Consider the following 24,987-nt stretch of genomic DNA (forward strand, 5'->3'; position numbering starts at 1 on the left):
TTGTTTTAGTATTAGTCAACACTATGTGATCTACCGATTAGCATTGATTGTCAATCTAATTTTTGAGAAAAAATATGCATAAATTATATATATGTGTCACCGAGCAAAATTTTTAATATAGAAATATATCTACCATAGAAAACAATGGTAAAATGCCCTGAAACAGACAAAACATGCTGTTATTACTTTATTTTGCAGGGTGATATTATTAGCTCCGCTGTCGACTTTGTCGAGCGGAGCTTATCATATGAGTGATTGTCCGTCGTCGTCCGGTGTCCGTGTCAATGTTTTACATTTTCGACTTCTTCTTGAAAACTACAAGCCTGAATGCTTTGATACTTGGTGTATATGTACCGTGGGTAGACCTCTCTTAGATTTGTTCATTTCATGATCATATCTTTAATTCTCTAATTTTGGTGAATATTTTTGTCTTTTTTGGTAAAAAGTGATATTTTCGACTTCTTGTTAAAAACGACAAGTCCAATTGCTTTGATATTACATATATAAATACTACATCTGCACCACTCTCAAATTTGTTCATTTTGTAATGATATCTTCAATTCTCTAATTTTGATGAATATTTTTGTCATTTTTGGTAAAAAGTGATATTTTTGAATTCTTGTTGAAAACAGCAAGTCCCATTGCATTGATACTATGCATATTGTTCATTTTCTAATGATATCTTCTGTTCTTTAATTGAAATGTGCATTGCTAACAGCGGAGCTATCTCAGCCGAGAGGCTGCTTGTTATTTCATTTTTATTAATCCTTGTAACATGATACAACAAATATGTAAAAATAAAGAAAATGACAATTATATTTTTACTTTTGTGTAGCGTTCAAATTTGAGGCTATTTCTTGTAGTCCTCTAGTGACAGGAAAATAACCTTGATTATACTTTGTTTTTATAGAAGAGTTTCAGTGTTCATGTACAGTTTATTAGAGGGCGGTAGTCGTTGCGCCATGTATGCCAAAGATATATAGGTCTCATAAAAACAAAGACTTGCGCAGATCAACGAGTACAAACTGAGACGCCATCAAGCTTTAATTAGGTATTTTTTAGGTGATCGGAAGGTATTGAAGGAGTCAGCGGCAGTAATTAGTGCAAGTCGCGCTCAGGTCAAACCTCATACTTGTGATTTTCATTAGAACAGTGCATTTGATTGTGGGAAAATAAATGTTTATCAACACAAATGTCGCACATGCGCAGCGCAATGACCACTGCCCTTTAAGATTAACTCTGTGTTTTTTATTTCCTTAGATCCATTGCATCACAGTTGATAAAAGGTGTTTCTGTACTGCCTCAATCTTACGACATGGTTTCCCTATTTTTTTCTGATATATGTGGCTTCACTGCTCTCTCAGCTGCTAGCACACCAATACAGGTAAGTTCGTCTGTTTCAGTGAAGGCCACCAATCGAATGGTGCATACATAGAACCTGACACCTGTTATATTCGAGTGAGTCACACCTGAATATGTTGACAGAAGTTCTGTTGTGTGATTGGTCACACGATAACTAAAACCCACACAAGGAGCTGAAAGTATGTTTTGACGTCTTAATATTTTGGACCCTATTGGCAAAAATAGAGCTTAAATTCTCAATGAAACTAATATTGGTCATTACATTTTCTATTGTTATGCAAATTACCCAATATGCCAGTGTTTTTCTGGGGAAACATTACCGGTAGTCGTGTTCACACACAGCTCCTTAGCTAAAAATTCAAATACTTTAGCCTGTGCTTAAAAAAACGTGCATGAATACTTAGCTTGGGCTAAGTGCCCAAAATGTTATTGTATTCAATAATAACTGTATCACACTACCGAGCCATCAGCGGGTTCTGTATGGTAAATATATTGTATTCAATGTTCATTTGGAAGATTCACTATACCCGTATATTCATTTCGATACGCCATTTCCAATATGACAATCAACTCAACCACATCTAGAGATATTGTTCTTGAGAAAAACTTCCTGTTCCTGTTATTCTGCAATCTGCACTTTCTGAATTTGCTTTGGTATAGTGTTTTATAACTGTAGAACTAACATGTATACCTTCCTGGTTATTGTAATCATAGTTAAAATAACTGAAGATTTTTTAATCTATCCAATATGCAAACATATGAGATTAGCTTAAATTTTAGCCTGTACTTTTTGTCAGACATGCAGCAGTTACCAAATAAATATCACAGATTGCTGCCTCCCTCTGTTTCTGGAAGCACATTACAATGTTTGTGTTACTGACATCTCATACACAGGTTGTTAATATGCTGAATGACATGTACACCGCATTTGATGCTATCATTTCCAATTATGACGTCTATAAGGTTGAAACCATTGGTGATGCTTATATGCTTGTGTCAGGTTTACCTCTCAAGAATGGAATCAACCATGCTGGTCAGATTGCATCCACTGCATGGCATCTTCTGGGCAATATCCAAAGTTTCAAAGTTCGCCACATGCCAGATAAAGTATTGGAAATGCGTATTGGAATTCATTCAGGTATTGTAAATTTGATTATATAGCTATAAGCATAATCCATAGCGAGTTACAAATTTTATACCAAATTCACTCAATAATGAATAATCCTCATACTGTATTTGTGCTGATTTCTTTTTTCCCCAGCATCTTTCACATTCAGATGTTTTGAATTTATATAAGTTTAATTCACATGGAGTACACATTTAGTACTTATACATGATGTTCTATCATAAAAGAATGCAGTAGGTCTGTATTCATGTCCATTTTTAAATATAACACATGCACAAGTCCGAAGAGAATCCTTTGCATGTCATGAGTGCTCTCCCACAAAATGTTCTACATATTATTATTTCAATATGGGATACATTTGTGAGTCTGCAATATCTAGGCAACAACACTTGAATTAGTATAGCATATGACAAAATTCTTTTTAATATCCAGGTCCTTGTGTAGCTGGTGTTGTTGGTGACACTATGCCCCGATATTGTCTGTTTGGTGACACGGTTCAGACTGGTGCCCGTTACGAATCTAATGGCAAGCGTAAGTTCACTTTTTAGTTGACCAATACTGTAATAAAATACTGAGTATGTACATGAATACAAACTGTACATTGAATTTGTATATTAAGTGGACATTTGTATTTTTACAAGAGCTGCATTGGTGCCCATCGACTATGCAAAGGATTTGTGCTTATTACTTATCTAAAATTTCCCAATACATTTGTACTTTCATTAATTGTCACTTTATATTAATTATTTCAAGCTATGAAAGTTCATGTGAGTCCTGAATGCAAGAAAGTGTTAGATCAGATTGGTGGTTATGATATTGAAGAAAGAGGCTTGGTTGACATGGGGGTAAGCAGTAACCCAATATACTAGGATTTAATTGTTGCCTTCTCAAAAGCTGGCTGCACTTACTCAATTATGTGAAATATTTTGTCTGGATGCAGAAAAACGAGGACTTATGAAAACGAAAAACGGGGACTTATGACTTGATTCCTTTTGTCCTTGCCCTGTATCTTGGATATACCAAGAACCGATCATGTTCAAACTTCATTCGTTGTTGTGAAATGGCTACTATCTTGCTTACAGCCGTTCACATAAAAAATGAAAAACAATATTACAATGACAGATGTTAATGTGATCTAATTACAAATAGGCAAGGTTTCCTCAGATAGTAATATATATTCCCCAAAACTGTTCCCAGGTTTCCCTAATAAATATTATCACAACTCCTCAATTGTGATACATGCCTTCTCCAGTCTTAGGAAAATCACTGATGAGATTCTTTCTGTACTCCATCTCGTCGCTTCTAAAATATAACTGCCTATCCATCATATATAACATATATTGGTTCATTGTTATTCCAGGGAAAGGTAGGTGAGGTAACAACTTACTGGATGAATGGACAAGATCCCAGTTACAAGATTGAGAAGGCCGCACTTCCAGAACAAAAGACAAATGAATGATAATAACCTCTTTGCCATTTTTAGCAATTACATTATACTGCATGTTCTAACATCATGTTACGAAAGTCAAATCTTTATAAATCTTTCATTCAAGGTGTGTAATTTAAAATGATAAATTTGGATTTTAATACTTGTTATTTAATCGTTCTTCTGTTATTTATTCATCTGGTAAATTTTCACTGTGATGGGCATTAACATTTCTGAAATTAGATGATTGATTGTAAAGTACAGATGTACACAATACAGTTTCAAGATTTTGTAATAACCATTCAATAAAGTTTGTGTGATAATTGTCAAAACTAGAAAGTATGTTGTGTCTCACTTGGTTTGAACAATGAGTTGGTCAGTACAAGTTTGTCTCAGAATAATACATAATGGGTCGTGTATGTACCGGGGGGGGGGGGGGGTGGGGGTGGTAAGTCCTATTTTTTTTAGATGCAAACAAAAATAGTCAACTGGCATTATGTTTATGGTATCCATGCATATTTCTTTATATGTGTGATTATAATTCCCATATTTTGTCTATCTATTATGGACTTCCAGCCTAGTGTACTAAAATTGAGATACAGATAAAACACGGGGCCCTTTGGTAGAAATGTATATGTACGGTACATGTGTTTTGTACTGAACACTGAGATCAACTACTGGTTTGTAAAGACACACCGCACACAGAAGATATAAATTGAATTACATTTAATAAAAAAGCACATATAAAATCAACACATACAAACCAAAAAACTTACTAATTATGCAATGATAAAAAACAGTTAACTCTACAAAAAACAAAAAATCATATTTCTAATAAAACTATAAATTGGGCAAGGGGGTCCCTTCAGTCTAACTTACCAGGCCAAGGGCATAAGTGAGATCAACGTCAAGGCCACGAAGTGACCTTGTAGCTGAAGGTCACTATGCTGCCCAGGGAATGAAGGTCACCGTGCGTGACCGTGAAGGTGACCGAGCAAGTGAGGGGTAGCCTGGAGAGTGGCTACTGAGAAACTGAATGGGGGGCAGGATGAAATCCCTGGCCCAGTAAGTCAGAATGAAGGGGCCAAAAGGCGGAAGATGGGGATGGTGGTGGGATTGACGATAATGCACTGTGCACTGTAGCGTGATAAAAAAAAAAACTGAATGAATGAGTGGTAACAATAGAGACAAGAAATTTAGGTGACGCTAAGTGTCGTGTGCAAGTGAGAACTGATTGGCTGCCAAATTAAATTAAGCGCTTAATTAAACAGGGTTGCAAAGCAAATCCTCCTAGCAGTGAGCTAAGTGTCCCTACAAAATATATCTGTGACAACACAGATCTCACTTTGTAAAGACACACCGCACACAGAAGATATAAATTGAATTACATTTAATAAAAAAGCACATATAAAATCAACACATACAAACCAACAAACTTACTAATTATGCAATGATAAAAAACAGTTAACTCTACAAAAAACAAAAAATCATATTTCTAATAAAACTATAAATTGGGCAAGGGGTCCCTTCAGTCTAACTTACCAGGGCCAAGGGCATAAGTGAGATCAACGTCAAGGCCACGAAGTGACCTTGTAGCTGAAGGTCACTATGCTGCCCAGGGAAACAACACAGTCAGTGTATTGTCAATGCTTGTTTCTCAAAATTTGAGGAACTGTTTTTCTTAAAAATTGGCACATTGTGTAGTTGTTAATACTACCAGTATATACCTTTTAACAATATATCACTGCTTTTAATGTGCACAGTGACAAGCATTGATAATTCAGTTTTAGTCAAATGCAATGTGCAGCACAAGTCGCATATATATATATATATACATATGTCTAACAAAGGACTCAACAAATAAATTGGCAATTTCAATGCAGTATGACTGGAAGTGCACAGACTGATAAAATGTGATTATAATCACACATACATTAAATATATTTTACTCAAGCTAATCCATAATGAGATAATTATTAGAAATGTTTCAGATTAAATCTGCTCAAACTCAAGTAATCATTCTATTCCACAAGTAATAAAACTATCATTTTAAGTTTTATTACTATATTGACGATGTTATAACCACAAGAAAAATATTTGGGAGAACAATGACAGGACAGACATTCATTCCTTTTACACCTTCCCTATTATTCAGATTATAGTAGGATAAAAAGTCATAGTGTACAATGAAAACAGCATTTATTAAGAATTTTAAATAGCATGGTAATTATGTATTTATTAAACTCACATTACTTAAGCTACTGTAACAATTTCAAAATTCAGTAAAAAGTGCTAGAAAGCAGATACTGCAATAAATTGACATGCATTGTAAAAGATAAAGTCATTTATACATACAATGAAAACAGCAATTATTTAAAATAGCTGAATGCTAAACATTAAATTTTTAAATATTAATTATTACATTTTTAATGATCATTTTTTTCTAAAATGTATTCTTCCAAGGCAATGTTACATGCAAATTAAGTTGCATGTTAAATATGATGCTAAATCAGAAGGGTTATTAAAATGTTTTTTTTTTTTAACTAGCATGTTATATATCTTATACACTCGCTATTTTCATTAAATTAAACAAAAAGATATTATAGGAATTAAATTTTTGGCATTTCCTTCTTTTAGTTCAAACAAGCCAAACTTGCTGTGAGAAATTCATTGTAGCAATGTATCAATTCAAGCTCTAGTAACTATGGTGACTCAATATAAACTTAACATGAATATTAAAATGTATTATTGAAAAAATAATAATCTCATGCTGTTCAGACAATGAGATGAATTGAAAGTAACATCAGTTGTCATTAAAAGTCTTGAACACATTGTAATAAAATGTAGACGGAATAATCCCTACAAATTCAGGGCAAGTTCATTTCTTTACTTTCTAGATCAAATTTGTTTCAAACAAATATAATACCATCATTCGCTATCATAATTCCTTTCAGAAGTTCTGTTCTGGAGGCTTGAATGTTTCAACTTTTAGAGAAGGATCTTGGCTGACCAACCAGTATGTCAGGATTTCACCTTTGCCCTAATTAAAACATACAGTAAAATGCTTATTACAGTATGAAGTCATCCAGACTAACGACTTCTCCACTGTGGTGAACATACTATTGTTTAAAAGATGTCATTGGTAGAAAGAAAGAGTGACACAGTAGAATTAACAATTGACAATTTTCTGATTGTGCTGTTTCTGTCCCAAAGCTAAGTGATTTCTAATGTGTTATCTGCTACAAGAACTTAGATGAAATTGAAAACATAAATTGTCCCAAACAATGAAGTTTCATTGTACTGGTGTAACCTTTATAATCAAAATTCATGAGCATGGTAAAGAATTATGAATGTAGAAAAAATATGCTTTGACAATTATTATATAAACTTATCTTTTTGAAAACCATGCACGATAAATATGCATGTAATTTATACAGCCATGGTACAGTACTTATTACAGTCTGCTCTGCCTTCAAATCACATTTAAGGTTTGGGAGATTGATTCACACGTGTACCAGCAACATCTAGGGAGACAGCAGTGACTTACAAAGTAACTTAATTTGTGAACTGACAACTAACCTTCATTGCAATGAGACCCCGCTCTTTCAGGATGTATCCACCAAGTTCTTCCAGTACTTCCCGACACTGAGGACTAACGTGTATCTTATGAGGCAATCCATTAGACTCCATACGTGATGAAGTGTTCATAGTGTCACCAAACAAACAATAACGAGGCATAGTTAGACCAACAACTCCAGCAACAATAGGTCCTATGTACACAATTTATATAGAAAGAAACATTTAATATATATTACCAGACTCTTCCATGGCCAGCTTACATGTTGTATATTGAACAGACTTCTATATATCATATTTAAATTGCAAACCAAAGAATTATCTTGGTGTCAGTTATGTTCAGACAGGATATACTCGCAATAATGCTGCAGTACTATGCATATATTAAATGCTGAATACTGGTAACCGAAAAAAAAACAATTTTAATTATTGATTATTAAAAACCAGTGATCATGAACTTCCTGACAATATTACCAAAATAAGAGTGAAAAAGTGTTTCTTTATTGAAAAACATCAGTGTTCGTGTGGATTCAACTCGCAGTAGAGTTTTATAGAGCTTTCAAAGGAGGACCGGTCGAGAAGTATGAAAAGTAGCGACTTGACGCTTGACTTGAGTCAGGCCGCCGTCACCCTTTGTATCTCAAAAAATTGACAGACAGTCGGTGTTAAATTGTCTCCTCTAGCCCTTTAACGGCAATTTAGGTACAAGATGCAACAAAACATTACCCGATAGTTCTTGTTTGATGACCATACCTTTTTTTCAGAAATTTGTGAGCAATAAGCATGAAATAAAACCATAGGCTAAAAGTCAAGGAAATCAGGTGATAAGTTTTATTGGTAGTACAATGGTTCATTTATAACGTTTTTGACTGACTGACCTGAGTGCATTCCAATACGGAGTTGCAACATTTCACCTGGTCTGTGGCGAATTTTAAATGTGTAAATGGATTCCAGGAGATGGCATGCAGCAGATGCAATCTGACCAGCATGGGTTTTTCCGTTGCGCACTGGCAGTCCAGATACTAAGACATAGGCATCACCAATGGTTTCAACTTTGTACACATCATAATTGGAGATAATAACGTCAAACATAGTGTAGAGATCGTTTAACATATTAACAATCTGTGAGAGAAAATACAGACCAATTAGGAATACCTTTAAAACAAGTATAATTTATTAATAGACAGTATTAATATTATTTATTAATAGACAGTATTAAAACATTCATTAATACATAATAGTAATTTTAACCACTCAAATATGTTTAAAAAAAAACTTATATACATATCTTAATTATCAAATTGTATCAAATACAGTTTTGCAGACATCTTAATTCTCAAAGTAGTTTTATAGACGTCTTAATCAACATAGTAGTTTTGCAAATGTGTGTTTATCACTGTTTGAATTGTATTCTTAGTTATCCTCTAACTATGAGAAACAGTTTTGAAAGTAAGTTTACTTTGAATTAAACAATGATTTTATATATATTTTGCATGAACATAATTTGCTCTTGATTGACATATATGGCAACAATTATACAGCAGGGATTTTTTTGAACAAGGGAACAGCGCCCTCATGCCATGGCCATGCGCCCCTTATCCTGGGGAGCAGATTTTCTGGCAAACCATAAAATTCTGATTGACCAAGTATCACTTGTGGCCACAGTCTTCAACTGTGACCTGTCTGATAGTAATTTGGCTCCAATATAATGCTCCATTTATCTTAGAATTATCAAAAACTCCACACCCTATCTCCCCCACTTGGTGGCGCCGCTTAATTGCAGTGCTCCCTCTTGCAGTTTTTTTCTAGAAAAATCTCTGACAAAACTATTGTGTTCTAAAAATATTTTTTCTCTTCTTCTCTTCTGTATGCTTGCCTTAATAAAAGAGGTCTTTCCACTAACTTCAGTGAACCTATCAGTTACAAGAGAACAGCACATACATTTTTATACGTTGTAATGTTTGTTTTTCTGAATTGCTGTTTTGAACTAACCTGTATAGGTGTACTAATAGCAGACAAGGCGGTGAAACCAACAAGATCAGAGAAGTATATAGTCACCAATTCAAATTTCTCAGGTTCTATCCGTTTTCCCTTTGACAAATCCTTGGCAATAGATCTAGAAGGAAGTCACAGACTTTAAGTGAAAAAAGTAGAACATATATATTCTCAACCTCCCTCATCACTTAATAATAATAATAATACATTTCTGAAGATCATCCTGTGTTTCTTGTGGAAATGTAATGTCTTGTATGATTTGTTGGCATATTAATTTATATTGAGAGCATACATGTATCATGACAAAGTGCAGTTCATCTTCTATTTCATTCCATGTACATTGTTTGCAAATTCTGTTTGCAAATTCTGCACATTGTAGACTGGCCATAGCCAGAAAAGCTATAATTACTAGTATATATACTAACTATGTTACTCGATTACTCTAACTTGATTAATTCGCGGTCCCTATTAATTCGCGCACCCATTTTATTTTCGAACGCTAATTTTTAAATGTATCCTTTTAATTTGCGGTGTTCAAAAACATGTTTAAAATTGTATCCTATTAATTCGCGGGCCAGAATTAAAGTGGATAACTCAGAATATATTGCATGAAGACATTAAAAATATACATTTTGTTTGAGTTTTTATGTTATCAGTACTTGGTGTAGCCGCAATCGCAGACGATCTCCATCATCACAGCCTTTCAGTTAGCAAGCAGTTTAGGTTCGGTCATTCCCCCACGACACTACAAATGTTGGGCAAGAGAATTACTTAGTCGATAAATATCCATCGGTCAGCACATTGATTACGAATTTCCGTGATGGAAAGCTTAGTACGGGGCTTTTCGTCGCTGGTCCACAGGGTTTTTGGAAAGTGATTTTATTCTATGACGTCATTTAAGTGAACCGCCCTATGCTGCGTGAATTGACGTTTTTGATTGGTCAAAACAATCATGTGAACAATGAACACATGGCTACAAAAATGCAATCAACAGGGCAGAAGACCACCTTATCCGAAGCAACACTGAAATAGCAGAAATCATTGCTGATCTGCTTTTAGACGACAACAACGAAGATGGTGTTTGGTTTGACGGCTTCGCTGCCAACGACCTGTCGAACCTGTTGTGTCTGACGGTACTGTCTAGAAAAATTAAAAAAGGGTGGTGCAGCCAGGCGGCTACTTTGTAGCCACCTTTGCTATTTCACTGTTCCATTTCAAGTGTAACATGGTGTGTGGTCCTTGACGCAGTGCGTGTTCTCTGCCCGACTATACGCCATGAATGTCGCTAGCCACGAGTCTCAGAAGCACTAAAACAACGTCCTGTAATCGTGTTCATTGAAAAACAAAACAAATCACTAATAAATTTATGAAAACAGCTCCTTTTTGAATCGTTCAAAAAGTACTCTTTTAATTCGCGCACCAAAAACCAATAATTTCCGTTTTTAGGCTATTAATTAGCGCACTTTAAAAAATAATTATTTTTACTACTGCGAATTAATCGAGTTTTTACAGTATATTGCATAGATGTTTCTGGACACCAGTAATCATGATTATGGTTAGCATGCATGTACATTGTAAAAACATGCATTTAGGTAGATTACACATGTATAAGTAGGGGGTACACAAAACACCAATAAACTTCAAGGTCATTTTTCTGTCAATTTTTATTTCAATGTTTAGCATAGAAACTCGGCTGATCTGGGTTTTCTATGCTATTTAGAGCTGACTACCGGTACTGGTTGTTTTGTAAAGTCAAATTGGAGTCAATTATTTGGTTGTTGTAAACTGAAGATTATGACATGTGTGCATTAAACACGATTCAATTCAAACACTAATGCGTAAAAATATAGAATTGATTTACCAGAAAGCCAGAATTAAAATGAAACTTGGAAATGGAAAAAAAAAAAATGAAAATACAATATAATTAACAAGTCATGAATGACACTGCCTTCGCTAGTTGTCATTCTAAAGTTGCGAGGACATAAATTGGCAAACATGATTTCTATGGCATTTTCAAGTAATCATTTTCAAGTTAATTAATATTAACACTCTCCATCCAGGTCAGCATTATTCTCAGCAAGGAAACCAGATAGCACCAAACCAGTACAACAGGTAAAATGACAAAGAAGTATACAAATCAGATCTGCAAATATGTAGAGTTAGTGTTGTGTCTGTTTGGATAAACTAGTTTGTGGCCCTGGATTAGTTTCAATATCTCTAATAAGGACAAGATTACTTCTCATACGACAATGATACAAATAAAGTGCAAATATCAAGAAAAATATTATCAAGTTTTTATTATCATACATTAATATTAACAAATCGTGTGAAATTTTATGTACAGAGAAACACATATTTATGCTTTGATTGACAGAACTTCTCAAAGTAAAAAAAGAGGACCTGCGAAACTTTATACAATTGTCAGACACGCAGCGAATAGTACCGGTATGTTTTTGTAATACATGCAGTTCCAGTGGCTTTGCTTTCTGAGAACAAAATTCTGGCTCTGCACCTGAAAAAAAAAAGAAAAAAAAAAGAACATTTAGTCCAAAGTAAGCAGAGGTTATAAAATATGTGCTCCCGTTGGCTGTTAGATTTAATTAAAAAAGATATTTGAGTCTTTTTAGTACGAAAAAATATTACTTAATAAATTTATACCAGCCAGAAAGAAATTGCAGTTCACACTGTACTATTTTAAACATGTTCTACCAAAGTCTAGGATGAACTAATTCACCAGTCTGTTTCCACTCTACAAAGTTGTCAAATTAATATTCACGGGATTCTGCAAAAATAAAATATTAAGAATGTGCAAAAAGCCAGAGTACTTGTGTTTTCAATGTCATTAAAATCTTACCAGGGATATGCCGAAAATTTCACTTGAGCTGAACCAAATGGATGCCAAGCTATCAAAAGAAATTAAAAAATACTATTGAGAAAAATGCAAAAAAATAATACATTTAATATAAAAGCAGATAGAAGTGCATAAAAAACTAATCAGCAGAGGTAGTGATCATGTAACCTAAGTGTATGTCAAATTTCCTTTAAACTGGATTGCAGTGTTCATTCTAGAAAATTGTCTCAGATTGGCTGCTAATTTGCATACTAATTAACATATTGTAGTTGTATTAAAATAATATATAAAATAATATCCGGAGTTTTGAAAAAAAATGATGAGTATTAAGCCAACATCATTAAAATTGAGGATTACGTGAATTTGACCCCCTCCCTAATATTGTTTCACATATCCCTTAATCCATAATGTCAACAATAAAATACATGGCCGCCGTTAAATCCATCTCAATCGGGGTCCGTAATTTATTTTCCTGCTCATAATGGGGATAAATTATGGTAGCTAAACATTGAAATTGCCACCCTGACTTCAGTACCGAAATAAATAGCTGATTGGGAAAATGTGTCTCTGTTGACAGAGGTTCGATTTACCAATAAACTTCAACACCGCATGGAGCATGGAGGTCCCGGTCACGAGTGTAGTAACGCACTCGGGTATCATATTTACTTCAAAGGTAATTTAAAAGTGATGATAGATTCATTGATATTGAATTACAGTACTTTTCATTTTCATCATTGCTTTCAAGCAGTCACGGTTGGCCGAAATTGACTATAATTCTAGTCTAATATGTCGTCACGAAACCAAGTTTCAATCTGCTAGCAGTTGCCAATGAACACCAGAAATAGCAATCGTGCATAACAGAATCACGATCAGCGTGTTCTAAACTTTTACGTTTTTATTATTTCAGTATTTTATATGCCAAACGTTATTCCCAAGCCTCCTAAATGACGAGACAAACTTTCGATTTACACGTTTCATAACCAGTTCTTGAACTAATAGCAGGACTGTTTTTCTGGCAAAGTGTGACACTGTGCGATCGCTAGTTTCTCACTAAAGTCAGGACACAAAAGGATAAATCAAAGTTCTTACCTTTGAGATAGAATTTAATCTATATAAGCCTTGTGCAAAGAACGATACAGTCCCGGAATACAATATCCTCAAACTAAACGAGGCCGATTTCCTCAGCGGTTAGACTGGCGCATGCGCAATACGGTATGCCAGTTCTCTTGCGAGAGGTCGTTAAAACTCAGATTTTTCCAGCAAATTTCAGCATTTTTACTAGTAAAATGTTGAAAATCACAGAAAAACACAGTGAAACTTTGGCGAATCAAAAAAATACTTGGCGTGCATATGTATGGCATTGAGATTACATATGCACCAACTTGGAAAAACATTTGACAGAGCATATCAAAGTTATATGAGGTAAAAGACAGACAGACGGACGGACAGAACCCAATCTATAAGTCTTCGGCAGACTTCGTCTGCGAAGGCTAATGAATGGTAATAACAAAAACGAATATAGAGTGAATATGAAAATAAAAAGTTCACACATAGAACCCTACATACTATACTCTGTTTCAACCTGTTTCAATAATTTGGGTCAAACATCAATGTCGGTACCTATTACATAACTATTATGTAGAACTATTATAATGTATGAACAAACATTGAACTCGAGGTGACTTGAGGGTTAAAATAAATTCAAATTTCAAACTTTATCAGAACATAAATCAAAATTTCAAACTTTATCAGAGCATAAATCAAAATTTCAAACTTTATCAGAGCATAAATCAAAATTTCAAACTTTATCAGAACATAAATCAAAGTTTCAAACTTTAGCAGAATATAAATCAAAGTTTCAAACTTTATCAGAACACAAATCAAAATTTCAAACTATCAGAACATAAATCAAAATTTCAAACTTTACCAGAACGTAAATCAAAATTTCAAACTTTGTCAGAACGTAAATCAAAATTTCAAACCTTATCAGAACATAAATCAAAATTTCAAACTTTCAAACTTTATCAGAGTTTGTTGAAAAGACTCTAAAACACGCCATTATTTATTTACTGTAATAGTTGTAAAATACATATCACATGGTGTTTTTATTTCCTAAATTCCTATATTTGTTGCAAAATAATTTTAAAATCTTTAACATTTTCAGTTTCAATTGCATAATTTGACCTTTAATGCGATATTTTCAGTCAGGTGACAATGTGAGGTTTAGTCAATACTCACGGTGGCAACATACGATGAAGCAAAGTTTCAATCTTCTTCTTTTCTTTCTTAACATCCTCAGTTCGTTCATCAACCAAATCTTCCAGATTATTGGTGTATCTCTCCATGATGGCAATCATATTGTCCATAATGTTACGCTTCCTACAATAAGTAATTGCATTACATAGTCCCTGTTATTTATCAAGTTTAAGAAGTAAAGTTTTGTTTATCGTAATTTAGTTTTAATACGAATGGTCAGAACATGTCTCAGATATGAATTCAGAACTGCATTTGTTAAATCAAAAAGGCTGACAGTTGGCCATTTTGAATCTGATAAAAAACTAAATGACATTCATCAAGATTCCATAATGTTCAATGTATGTACAAAGTTTGACCAAAATCTATTCATATATGATGGAGATTGATCTGGCTTCTGAATGGCAGAAATGCTTAATTTTGGTAATTTTTTTAAACATCAAAATGATACTATTTGGTCATCTTGAATTGGATCATCATACAAATATATGGACACATTATTGGTCAAGACATACAGCTGTATCAGAATTATGGCCCCAGAACTGAATTCGTTAAAACAAAATGAAAAACATTTCATGAAAATAGGATCTATTAACTGAATGTTTTAGAAAGTGGTGCTGCACAAAATCCACAGATTTAATGTTGTTGCTGTTTTTAAAAAATCTAACAAAATAGCAAAAGAACTAAAAATCACAGAAAGTAAATCCTTTGTAAGTATTCCAAGAAAAGGAGCAAAGCATATATGCGATAGGTAGTTGTAGCTGCAACAGATTGACCACAGAACCCCTGCCCTTCATCAAAAGCTGTTATATACATGAAATTTAAGACTGTTGATGATGATTTATTTCATATTGGTTACTAAAACATTGAGTAATTGGTAAAGCTGTATTACTTACTGTCCTCTTTGCAAAGGTCCCAACAAAGTCTTTATGGATCGGAAAGATGGTCTATCAAATGGGTCTTCACTCCAACAAGCTCTTATTGTCTTTAAAACACATTCTGGTGCAGTTTCATTTACCTCGGACAGATCAGGTCGCATCGGGGGTTCCGTCAATGATATAACCTTTTGTATAATTTCTATGAAGTGAAAAAGTTTATGAACATAAACTGACAAAGCATACACAAGATACCACATTTCCAAAAAACAAAATGGTTGCCAGTCAGTCATCTTTGATTCGATCGCGAAATTAATCGTTATAGACCTGTATCCTAACATGTATAATGTACCGGTATGTACCAAACTTAAACAAAAACTGACAAAGCATGCATAAGGTACAACATTAAAAAAAAAAAAAAATGGCTGCCAGTCGGCCATCTTTGATTCAATCAGGAAACAAATCGTAATAGACATGTATCCTAACATGTACAAGTGTATGTACCAAATTTCAACAAAAACTGACAAAGCATGCACAAGATACCACATTTTCAAAAAACAAAATGGCTGCCAGTCAGCCATTTTGCATTGAATCAGTAAACCACTGCATGTGCATATGTCCCAGATAAAGTACTAGGCACATGCACAGAATGAACAGATTTGGTTCACAGGGTTCTGAAATATGACCCTGGACGTCCGGACGGATGGAGACCAAATTATAAGTCCCAAACTTTGTTCAAATGGGGACTAAAAATAACTACAAACTCTCTGTTCAGGTTGCACTAGTTTTGTTTTACAAGTACACATGTGCATGGTCCTTACAGTAGTTGGCAAGAACCAGTCATTGGCACTCAAAGAAACAATAACGATGTTGTTCTCCACAGTTGTTATTAAATATACATGGATATGTTTTGGTTAATTAAATAACAGATCATGAGCTAATGCTGATCTGTGCATGAGGGTTGGCAAAAATGGAAAATCATACCAGCCTATACTTACCACTGTGAGATTCCTCATTTAAATAATAAGGCTCTGAACGTGAATATATTTCTTGTAGGATAATGGAAAATGAGTAAATATCTCCTTTTTGTGACCCCATTGGGTGCATATTTTCAGCCTCACGTAAATGTTCAGGAGCACGCCACAATAGATCTGTAAATAAAAAGTATGATTGCATGATGTTTAATTAACTTCTGAGGGTGACAGAATGATGTTTAATAAATAAATCAAGACATGTGACATGTTCAGTTTACAATAAATATAAACAACAAGACATGAATGTCACACACAGTCCTCGTGATTTGATTATAAAATACTCATAGTGTTAAAGTAGTACATGGAACATCTGCATTCAGGTGAATGAATATGTATGGGGGTAAACAACTCATCATCAAGTGATTTCCCATAATCTAGTATTGTACTGATAACTGAATACTTCCATTGTCTAGAATCCCATGATGCAACCTTGATGTAACTTTAATATCTTCTTTGGCTCCTTTTTTAATTCAGGTTTTTGTATATTAACAGGACCTGGGTTTGTTTCAATATCACCACTAAGCAACAGAATCATTCTCACATTGTACAAATACCAGTTCTTATTAACACAGTATTGTTTATTTATTATTTATACAGCAATAACTGCAAACAGTTGTAAATACAAAGTTATGTTTTCAGAGCAAGTAATAATTATGGAAGCCAGTATAGATTAGGTTCAGTCAGTTCATAACATTTAATGGAGTAGTAAAAATAACTGTTTGAAGTCGTCTTAATGCAGTGGTATTACTAAATTTCAATCAATATCAAAGGGTATCAAATATTGCAAATTTTTAATTCCCGAAATATTCAGGATTTACCGTAATAACTCGATTAATTCACGGTCTCTATTAATTCGCGCACCCATTTTATTTTCGAATGCTAATTTTTAAATGTATCCTTTTAATTCGCGGCATTCAAAAACATGTTTAAAATTGGTATTTGTTACGACAGGTCGAAGGACCACAGACAATTTTCAGACTTGTGTAATTTGACTTTCGCATAATTGAAGAAAGTTTACAAGCACCACTGCAGTCTATAAAAAAAGAAAAGTTGATAGTTAATTGGGAACAATCAAAGATAGTTTTGAACACAAATGAGTACATATAGGATGACATAGAAATTATTTATAATTTCACACTAGTAGGAGTAATTGAAATTAGGCAATGCTATTTGACATTTGAAAGTTCTACTGCCAATACAATACGTACATTAAAATCCCACATCGCAATTGCTTAACACCAAAATCAGAAAGAATGTGACAATTTTAAAGTTAGATATTATAAGCATGATTATTTGCTTTGTGAAGTACACGATTTTTAAATCCTAAATCTGCCTGGTTAGTTCAATATATAAAATAAAGTGAGAAGTGCTGGCAAATCTGCTGCGCTATTTTTTTTTACGATACATAGGGCTAACGTCATTGCAAAGATTCTATAAAGTCACCATGCTTCAGCAGGCCCTGACCTGATGCAATTTATCTTAAAGTAATGTTCAGAATATCAAAGATAAAAATATAATTATAAGCAATGTGTATAATTCTAATCGCCACATGGACATTCTTTTCCCAAAATCGTGACACACGCAACAGGCATGACAGATCGGAAAACGATTTCCTTGAACTATGACCCCAAGTATGAATTTTTAATGTATTTTGCTTCTACAGAAATGAAAATTACTTTATTGTATTTTGACCTACTCGCTTCCAATAATGTGTTAAATAACTAAAATAAATTGTGTACAATAATTAAATAACATGCAAGGCTCTTTACAAACTGGATTCGTGATTTGACAAGTGTTTATATTTTAATATTCTTGTTATTCATGTGAATATAAAGATGGCAATCTAATTTCCATCGCTATGTACAGTACGGGATGTACATCTCCAACACATTAAATTTTAAAGGGCAATGGTCGTCATATGCGTCATGTTCGATATGGGACTCATAGTGACATACACAACGTCTGAGAAATATAATCTTTTTTACATGAAATTCAAACATGCACTGCGCGAAGACCACAGCCATTTAATGAAAATGAAGAACTTACCTTTGTAAACACTTACAAGTGTTACGATGCCTTTTCGATTCCCACCACTGAGAGTTGGAACAAAAATAAACCCATTGGATACAATGACACAACACTCTGCCCATAGAGGTATAAATATTTTTACTTCCATGCTTTGCCCATCAGGGATCACACGTGGTAGTATAGCGTCACTTTCGGTTTCGCAACATTTGAAAATGAGATTTAACCGCTTGTGAAGTGGCTAAGAAAGTTTGTAACAGGTTAACTGTTATCACAGTGGCTGAAAAAGTTTGTAACTGGTTAACCATTTGTGAAGTGGCTAAGCAGGTTTGTAACTGGCTAACTGTGCAGTGGCTAAACAAGTTTGTAACTGGTTAACCATTTGTGAAGTGGTTAAACAAGTTTTTAACTGGATAACTATTTGTGAAGTGGCTAAGCAGGTTTGTAACTGGCTAACTATTTGTGAAGTGGCTAAGCAGGTTTGTAACTGGTTAACCATTTGTGAAGTGGCTAAGCAGGTTTGTAACTGGTTAACCATTTGTGAAGTGGCTAAGCAGGTTTGTAACTGGCTAACTGTGCAGTGGCTAAACAAGTTTGTAACTGGTTAACCATTTGTGAAGTGGCTAAACAAGTTTGTAACTGGTTAACCATTTGTGAAGTGGCTAAACAAGTTTGTAACTGGTTAACCATTTGTGAAGTGGCTAAACAAGTTTGTAACTGGTTAACCATTTGTGAAGTGGCTAAACAAGTTTGTAACTGGTTAACCATTTGTGAAGTGGCTAAACAAGTTTGTAACTGGTTAACCATTTGTGAAGTGGCTAAACAAGTTTGTAACTGGCTAACTGTTTGTGCAGTGGTTAAACAAGTTTGTAACTGGTTAACCATTTGTGAAGTGGCTAAACAAGTTTGTAACTGGTTAACCATTTGTGAAGTGGCTAAACAAGTTTGTAACTGGCTAACTGTTTGTGCAGTGGTTAAACAAGTTTGTAACTGGCTAACCATTTATGAAGTAGCTAAACATTAAAATAGTCGCCATTGGAACATCTCGATCAGATCATGAAATGAATGGAGGTGTATATGTATTTCAAGATGTTTGAGAACCAGATTTGGACGGATGGACGTATAGATAGTGATAGTGACATGTGAGTCATCATTGTAATGTAATCTGTTCAAAGTTTTGAACCGTTATTCCAAACTACCTCAGTGATCTTCTTTATTTATATACACTTAGATCTTAAAATATTGCACCACCAGTTTTATTAATTGTACATTGTACACAAAGCACTTACTGTTATAGTAGGCATGTTCTCCATGATCTTCAGCAACATGTCCTTTCTTGAACTCCATCAAACCATAGTCGGTGATTTGAAGGACAAATCGATTGTCAACAACACAGTTGGAGGATTTCAGGTTACCATGTGAATGGATGGGACTAGCGTGGAGGTAGGTCATACCCTTGACCATGTCAGATATCAGTGAGATAATGAACATGTCAACCAATTTAATGTCATCATTTTCAAGTATATCCTATCAGGAGAACATCAATTTCAAATTACCAATCACAGTGAAATTATGTTGTCTTCTTTTTCATTACAAATTCACAAAATAGGCCCATTTATAGTCTGCACTTTCCTTCAGAAGATTTGGAAAAAAATCGACAAATTTTTGGATTAAAAGCTGATAATTTACTCAAATTTTGTCTGTTGGATCCAAAATTGTGTTCATTTTTCGAAAAATATTGAAGCATATAAGATAAAAGTGCAGTAAAAATTTGGGTGAGAAACTGAAGTCTGGTGGTGAAAAGGTTAACATTCATGATTAATATATACCGGTAATATAATGAGTTTGTGGTTGAATATAATAATACTGTTCCACAGATGCATGGTTATATATGACTGACATGTAGCGGATGTCACATGTGAAATACAAAAGTATGATGCTTTCATTTTTCTCAAAAATATTAGCTCTTGGTTGCACATGTATACTTTGGTGTCCATGTATCATACTTAACTTATTTTGGCTGTAATAGTTTTGAGTTTATAACATGTGTCCCTATACGACTTTTGTTTAACAATATAGTCAGGTACAAATGTATGTCATTTCCACTTTATTGATAACAAGATTTGTTTCAAGTTATTGCAAAAATAGAGGAGTGATATTAAAAACACATATTAAATGTATACCCAACTTTAACCCTCACACCCCAAGGAAATATTAATTCTTGGGTGATAATTAATAACAAATATCAATACATGTACCTACCTTCAGACTTCCCTTTGGAGCGTACTCCATCATAATGCATATATGAGGGCTGTCAATACAAGCTCCAATGAATCTGCTTACGTTATCATGATGCATTTCTCTCATCTGAAATGTAATCATAACTACTATACAAGCAGCCTGTCGGCTGAGATAGCTCCGCTGTTAGCAATGCACATTTCAATTAAACAGAAGATATCATTAGAAAATGAACAATATGTATAGTATCAAAGCAACAGAACTTTCTGTTTTCAACAAGAATTCAAAAATATCACTTTTCACTAAAAATGACAAAAATAATCATCAAAATTAGATAATTAAAGATATCACCACGAAATTAACAAATCTGAAAGAGGTCCACGTGTAGTACCTATATATGTAATATCAAAGCAATTGGCCTTGCGGTTTTTAACAAGAAGTCGATAATATCACTTTTTACCAAAAATATTCATCAAAATTAGAGAATTAAAGACATCATTACAAAATGAACAAATCTGAGAGGTCCACATGTAGTACCTATATATGTAATATCAAAGCAATTAGACTTGCGGTTTGTAACAAGAAGTCGAAAATATCACTTTTTACCAAAAATGACAAAAATATTCACCAAAATTAGAGAATTGAAGATATCATGAAATGAACAAATCTAAGAAAGGTCTACGCAAAGTACATATACACCAAGTATCAAAGCATTCAGGCTTGTAGTTTTCAAGAAGAAGTTGAAAATGTAAAACATTGAAACGGAAGACGGACGACTCGTATGACAATCACTCATATGATAAGCTCTGCTTGACAAAGTCGACAGCGGAGCTAAAAATCTGACAGATCTAGGTATACATCAGTAGTTAAAGTATCAGTTTTGGGGAAGTAGATGTGATTTGTAATATGTTGCATGGGACTCTATCAAAAACATGCGATTTCATCTTACATACCAATATAGTATTTTACTAAAAATTAAAATAATTATTCATATACAAAAGCAATCTTTCATACTTACAAGTTTTAGTTCAGTACGTACAGCTCTGCTCAGAACGATTTGTTTTTTGTTGACAGTTTTAATAGCACAGATGTTACCCTGTAACAGGGACAAAAAAAAATTCCAGTGTGAAAAGTAAAAACAGAATATAATGATAAAAATTCTTTGTAATTAGAAATACAATTTTGAAATATAGAAGCTGTTTAGTAATTTAGGACACATTTTGCAACAAACATATTAAAAACAAGTCATTGAAAATGACACAGTCCCCGTTAAGTTCTCTTTGTGTTCGTCATATTAAAGCGGAGGGGTTGTCGCGAGCGTGTCCTTGAAACTTGAGTTCCAAGTGGCGTATACAACAGATTGTTTATTTACATCAAAACACGTGTTTCGTGTCATAGTAATATGGCCAAAATAAAAACAGCCGTTATTCAGCCATCTTTGATCTGATTATGAAACACACTGATATGTGTGATGTATGTGCCAAATACGAATGAAAAATTGTGGAAATATAGTAGTAAGGTCAAAAAGTCAGATGGCTGTCAATCGGCCATCCTTGACCAGATTTTGAAACAAATTGTCATGGATATGCATCCTAACATGTATAAAGTACATGTATGTGCCAAATTTGAATGAAAACTGACAGAGCACGTCCAAGATACCGCATAAAAAACAAAAACAAGATGCCTGCCAGTCGACCATCTTTGATCCATCATGGACATGTATCCTAACATGTATAATCTATGTACCAAGTTTGAATGACAACTGACAAAGCATGTCCAAAATACAACATTTTCAAAAAACAAGATGGCTGCCAGTCGGCCATTTTGAATCGAATCGCTAAACCACTGCATGTGCATATGTCCCACATAAGGTACTAGGCACATGCAAAGAATGAACGGAATCGGTCCACAGGATTCTGAAATATGACGTTGGATAGACTGACGCAGGGACAGACGGACACACGGACGGACGGACAGACTCAGGAACTCATGAACGGTCGGGGACATGTATCCTAACATGTATGATCTATGTAGTAAATTTGAATGAAAACTGACAAAGCATGTCCAAAATACGACATTTTCAAAAAACAAGATGGCTGCCAGTCGGCCATCTTTGATCCAATTGTGAAATAAATCATCATGGACATGTATCCTAACATGTATAATCTATGTACCAAGTTTGAATGAAAACTGACAAAGCATGTCCAAAATACAACATTTTCAAAAAACAAGATGGCTGCCAGTCGGCCATTTTGAATCGAATCGCTAAACCACTGCATGTGCATATGTCCCACATAAAGTACTAGGCACATGCAAAGAATGAACGGAATCGGTCCAAAGGACTCTGAGATATGACTCCGGACGGACGGACGCACGGAGACCGAATTATAAGTCCCCGTTTTCGGACTTCGTCCGAACGGGGACTAATAAGAGAGAAGTAGTTGAAAAGATATGATGCATTTGGTGTAATAGTACTAAATGTGAACTCACATGAAGTTAGGAAGGGGATAAAAATCAAACTAGCAGTTTCTGGCCCAGTATTCGTGGAACTCCACGCAATATGCAAATTTATGCAAGGATATTCATGAGGGGAAAATTCAATGTAACGACCCAAGGTAAACATTAGATGACTGATATTTTATATATTATAAACAATTATTTCCCAATAAAAACAAACTTTGAACTAAAAACTTGTACCGTCGTAATTAATAACATCGTGACTACACAACTTTAATCAAATACTGGAGCGGCGGTACATTTTCCAAAGTAAAATTCCATTATGTCAAATAACGACTATATTTATAGTAACAATGGTATTATATAACGCCGTAAATCATAACATTATGACTACGCAACTAAGATAAAACACTGGATCAGCGGTACATAGTTTCCAAAGTAAAATACCGTTACGTCAAACCATCAAGATCAAACTGCTAGAATATAATTGAGACGCTTTGGTTGCCTTGGATGGGCTGGTACTAAATACAAATTAGAAATCTCTAACAGGACAGGAATATTAATAGCTCTCTAAACTTTGAACCAATTGAACCTTTTCGTATTCGGACAGAAAAAAGCTGTTTCCGGGTGACCTCTTATAGCTAATTAGTGAAATTGGCGGAGCTCTTCAGAGGACATGGTAGCTCCCCTGATACCAGGACAGAATTAACCGCTGGTTTGATTGTAATCACCTCCCTTACAGGAGATTCTAACCTGTGAAACTTTTGGTTAACTAGAAATGAAAATAGTAATATAAGTGTGATTTTGGCTTGCTAAAATCGATTTTGTAAAACGCCCTGTGCTTGGAGTCTAATCCGGATTCTGGCCGTCTTGCCTTCAGCCTATCACAGCTTGTTTATTTTGACCTATCACAGCTTTGTTTACCTACCACAGCTTTGTTTTTTGCGGACCAATCAATGTCTTTTTGCACACATCCCCTAGCGTCCTTTGCTAATTGCTTTCTTTTGTGTGCCTTTGTCTTAGTCATTCATGTATTTAGCCGCGCTTAGTGAGCATCGTTTTGTTTTCAATCAATTAATTTCCCACCACCGCCGAGTAGATTGACTTACCCTCCATGTACCAATTGTGGCAAATATCTGCTGTCTTTCATCATTTCCTATCACTGATATTGTACTCAGTACCTGTAAAGCAGACAGACAATCATAAGTGCAGCATATGTATAGTTAAAGGTTACTTTGTTTTTCTATACATTACTTAATATTTTATAGAAGTGAAAAAATCTACCACATTTTAATTGACGAATGTGATGACCAGAAACATGGATATTATTTCTGGGTATTGTAAAGGTAAAAACAAAAGCCATCTATCCAGTTCATCAAGGTTTTATTATATACCTTACAGTGTCCATTAAAAATAAAATCAATTGTTACTGGTGTTTCATTTATCTCAATTACTAATCTTACCATTTATTAAATAGTTCAACGCGGAGAAATATCTCTGTGCCTGGGGTCACAACATAAAACTCATGATTTTTCTAACTCTCAGTATTAGGTATTATATTATATTATAGCATTATCAATTCCGGTGGATTTTATGATGTCATTGCAGCAGATTAATGGTGATAATGTATCCCATTATTGAGCATCAAAGGCCCCATACCATGGATATAAATACAATGTTGTTTTTGAAAATGAATAAAGAAGAAACTATTTAGAAAGAAAAGATATTATTAGTTATCAAGTATTTAATACTAAAATCGGCATCAAATA

At 34.2% G+C, this 24,987-nt stretch overlaps 2 protein-coding genes across 2 annotated transcripts in view; one reads left to right on the forward strand and one right to left on the reverse strand.

The window, feature by feature from the left end:
* The window catches only part of LOC100377287 (speract receptor-like), a 29,332-nt gene extending 25,079 nt beyond the window's left edge, over window positions 1–4,253 (forward strand). The window contains exons 18-22 of the mRNA XM_006821856.2: window positions 1,261–1,384; window positions 2,257–2,500; window positions 2,921–3,019; window positions 3,242–3,333; window positions 3,849–4,253. Coding sequence (XP_006821919.1) covers window positions 1,261–1,384; window positions 2,257–2,500; window positions 2,921–3,019; window positions 3,242–3,333; window positions 3,849–3,947 — 658 coding nt within the window. The 3' untranslated portion in view covers window positions 3,948–4,253. The remainder of the gene's footprint in view (window positions 1–1,260; window positions 1,385–2,256; window positions 2,501–2,920; window positions 3,020–3,241; window positions 3,334–3,848) is intronic.
* A 2,611-nt stretch (window positions 4,254–6,864) lies between these two features.
* Window positions 6,865–24,987, reverse strand: part of LOC100377437 (speract receptor-like) — a 28,325-nt gene continuing 10,202 nt past the window's right edge. Inside the window, exons 9-19 of the mRNA XM_006821857.3 lie at window positions 24,328–24,399; window positions 21,780–21,857; window positions 20,786–20,890; window positions 19,813–20,050; window positions 16,463–16,615; window positions 15,486–15,666; window positions 14,575–14,715; window positions 9,483–9,606; window positions 8,369–8,612; window positions 7,494–7,684; window positions 6,865–6,954 (exon numbers count right to left, since the gene is read on the reverse strand). Coding sequence (XP_006821920.3) covers window positions 6,865–6,954; window positions 7,494–7,684; window positions 8,369–8,612; window positions 9,483–9,606; window positions 14,575–14,715; window positions 15,486–15,666; window positions 16,463–16,615; window positions 19,813–20,050; window positions 20,786–20,890; window positions 21,780–21,857; window positions 24,328–24,399 — 1,617 coding nt within the window. The remainder of the gene's footprint in view (window positions 6,955–7,493; window positions 7,685–8,368; window positions 8,613–9,482; window positions 9,607–14,574; window positions 14,716–15,485; window positions 15,667–16,462; window positions 16,616–19,812; window positions 20,051–20,785; window positions 20,891–21,779; window positions 21,858–24,327; window positions 24,400–24,987) is intronic.

The sequence above is a fragment of the Saccoglossus kowalevskii genome, chromosome 18 (assembly GCF_978046115.1).
Source record: "Saccoglossus kowalevskii chromosome 18, keSacKowa6.1, whole genome shotgun sequence".
Taxonomy (NCBI): domain Eukaryota; kingdom Metazoa; phylum Hemichordata; class Enteropneusta; family Harrimaniidae; genus Saccoglossus; species Saccoglossus kowalevskii.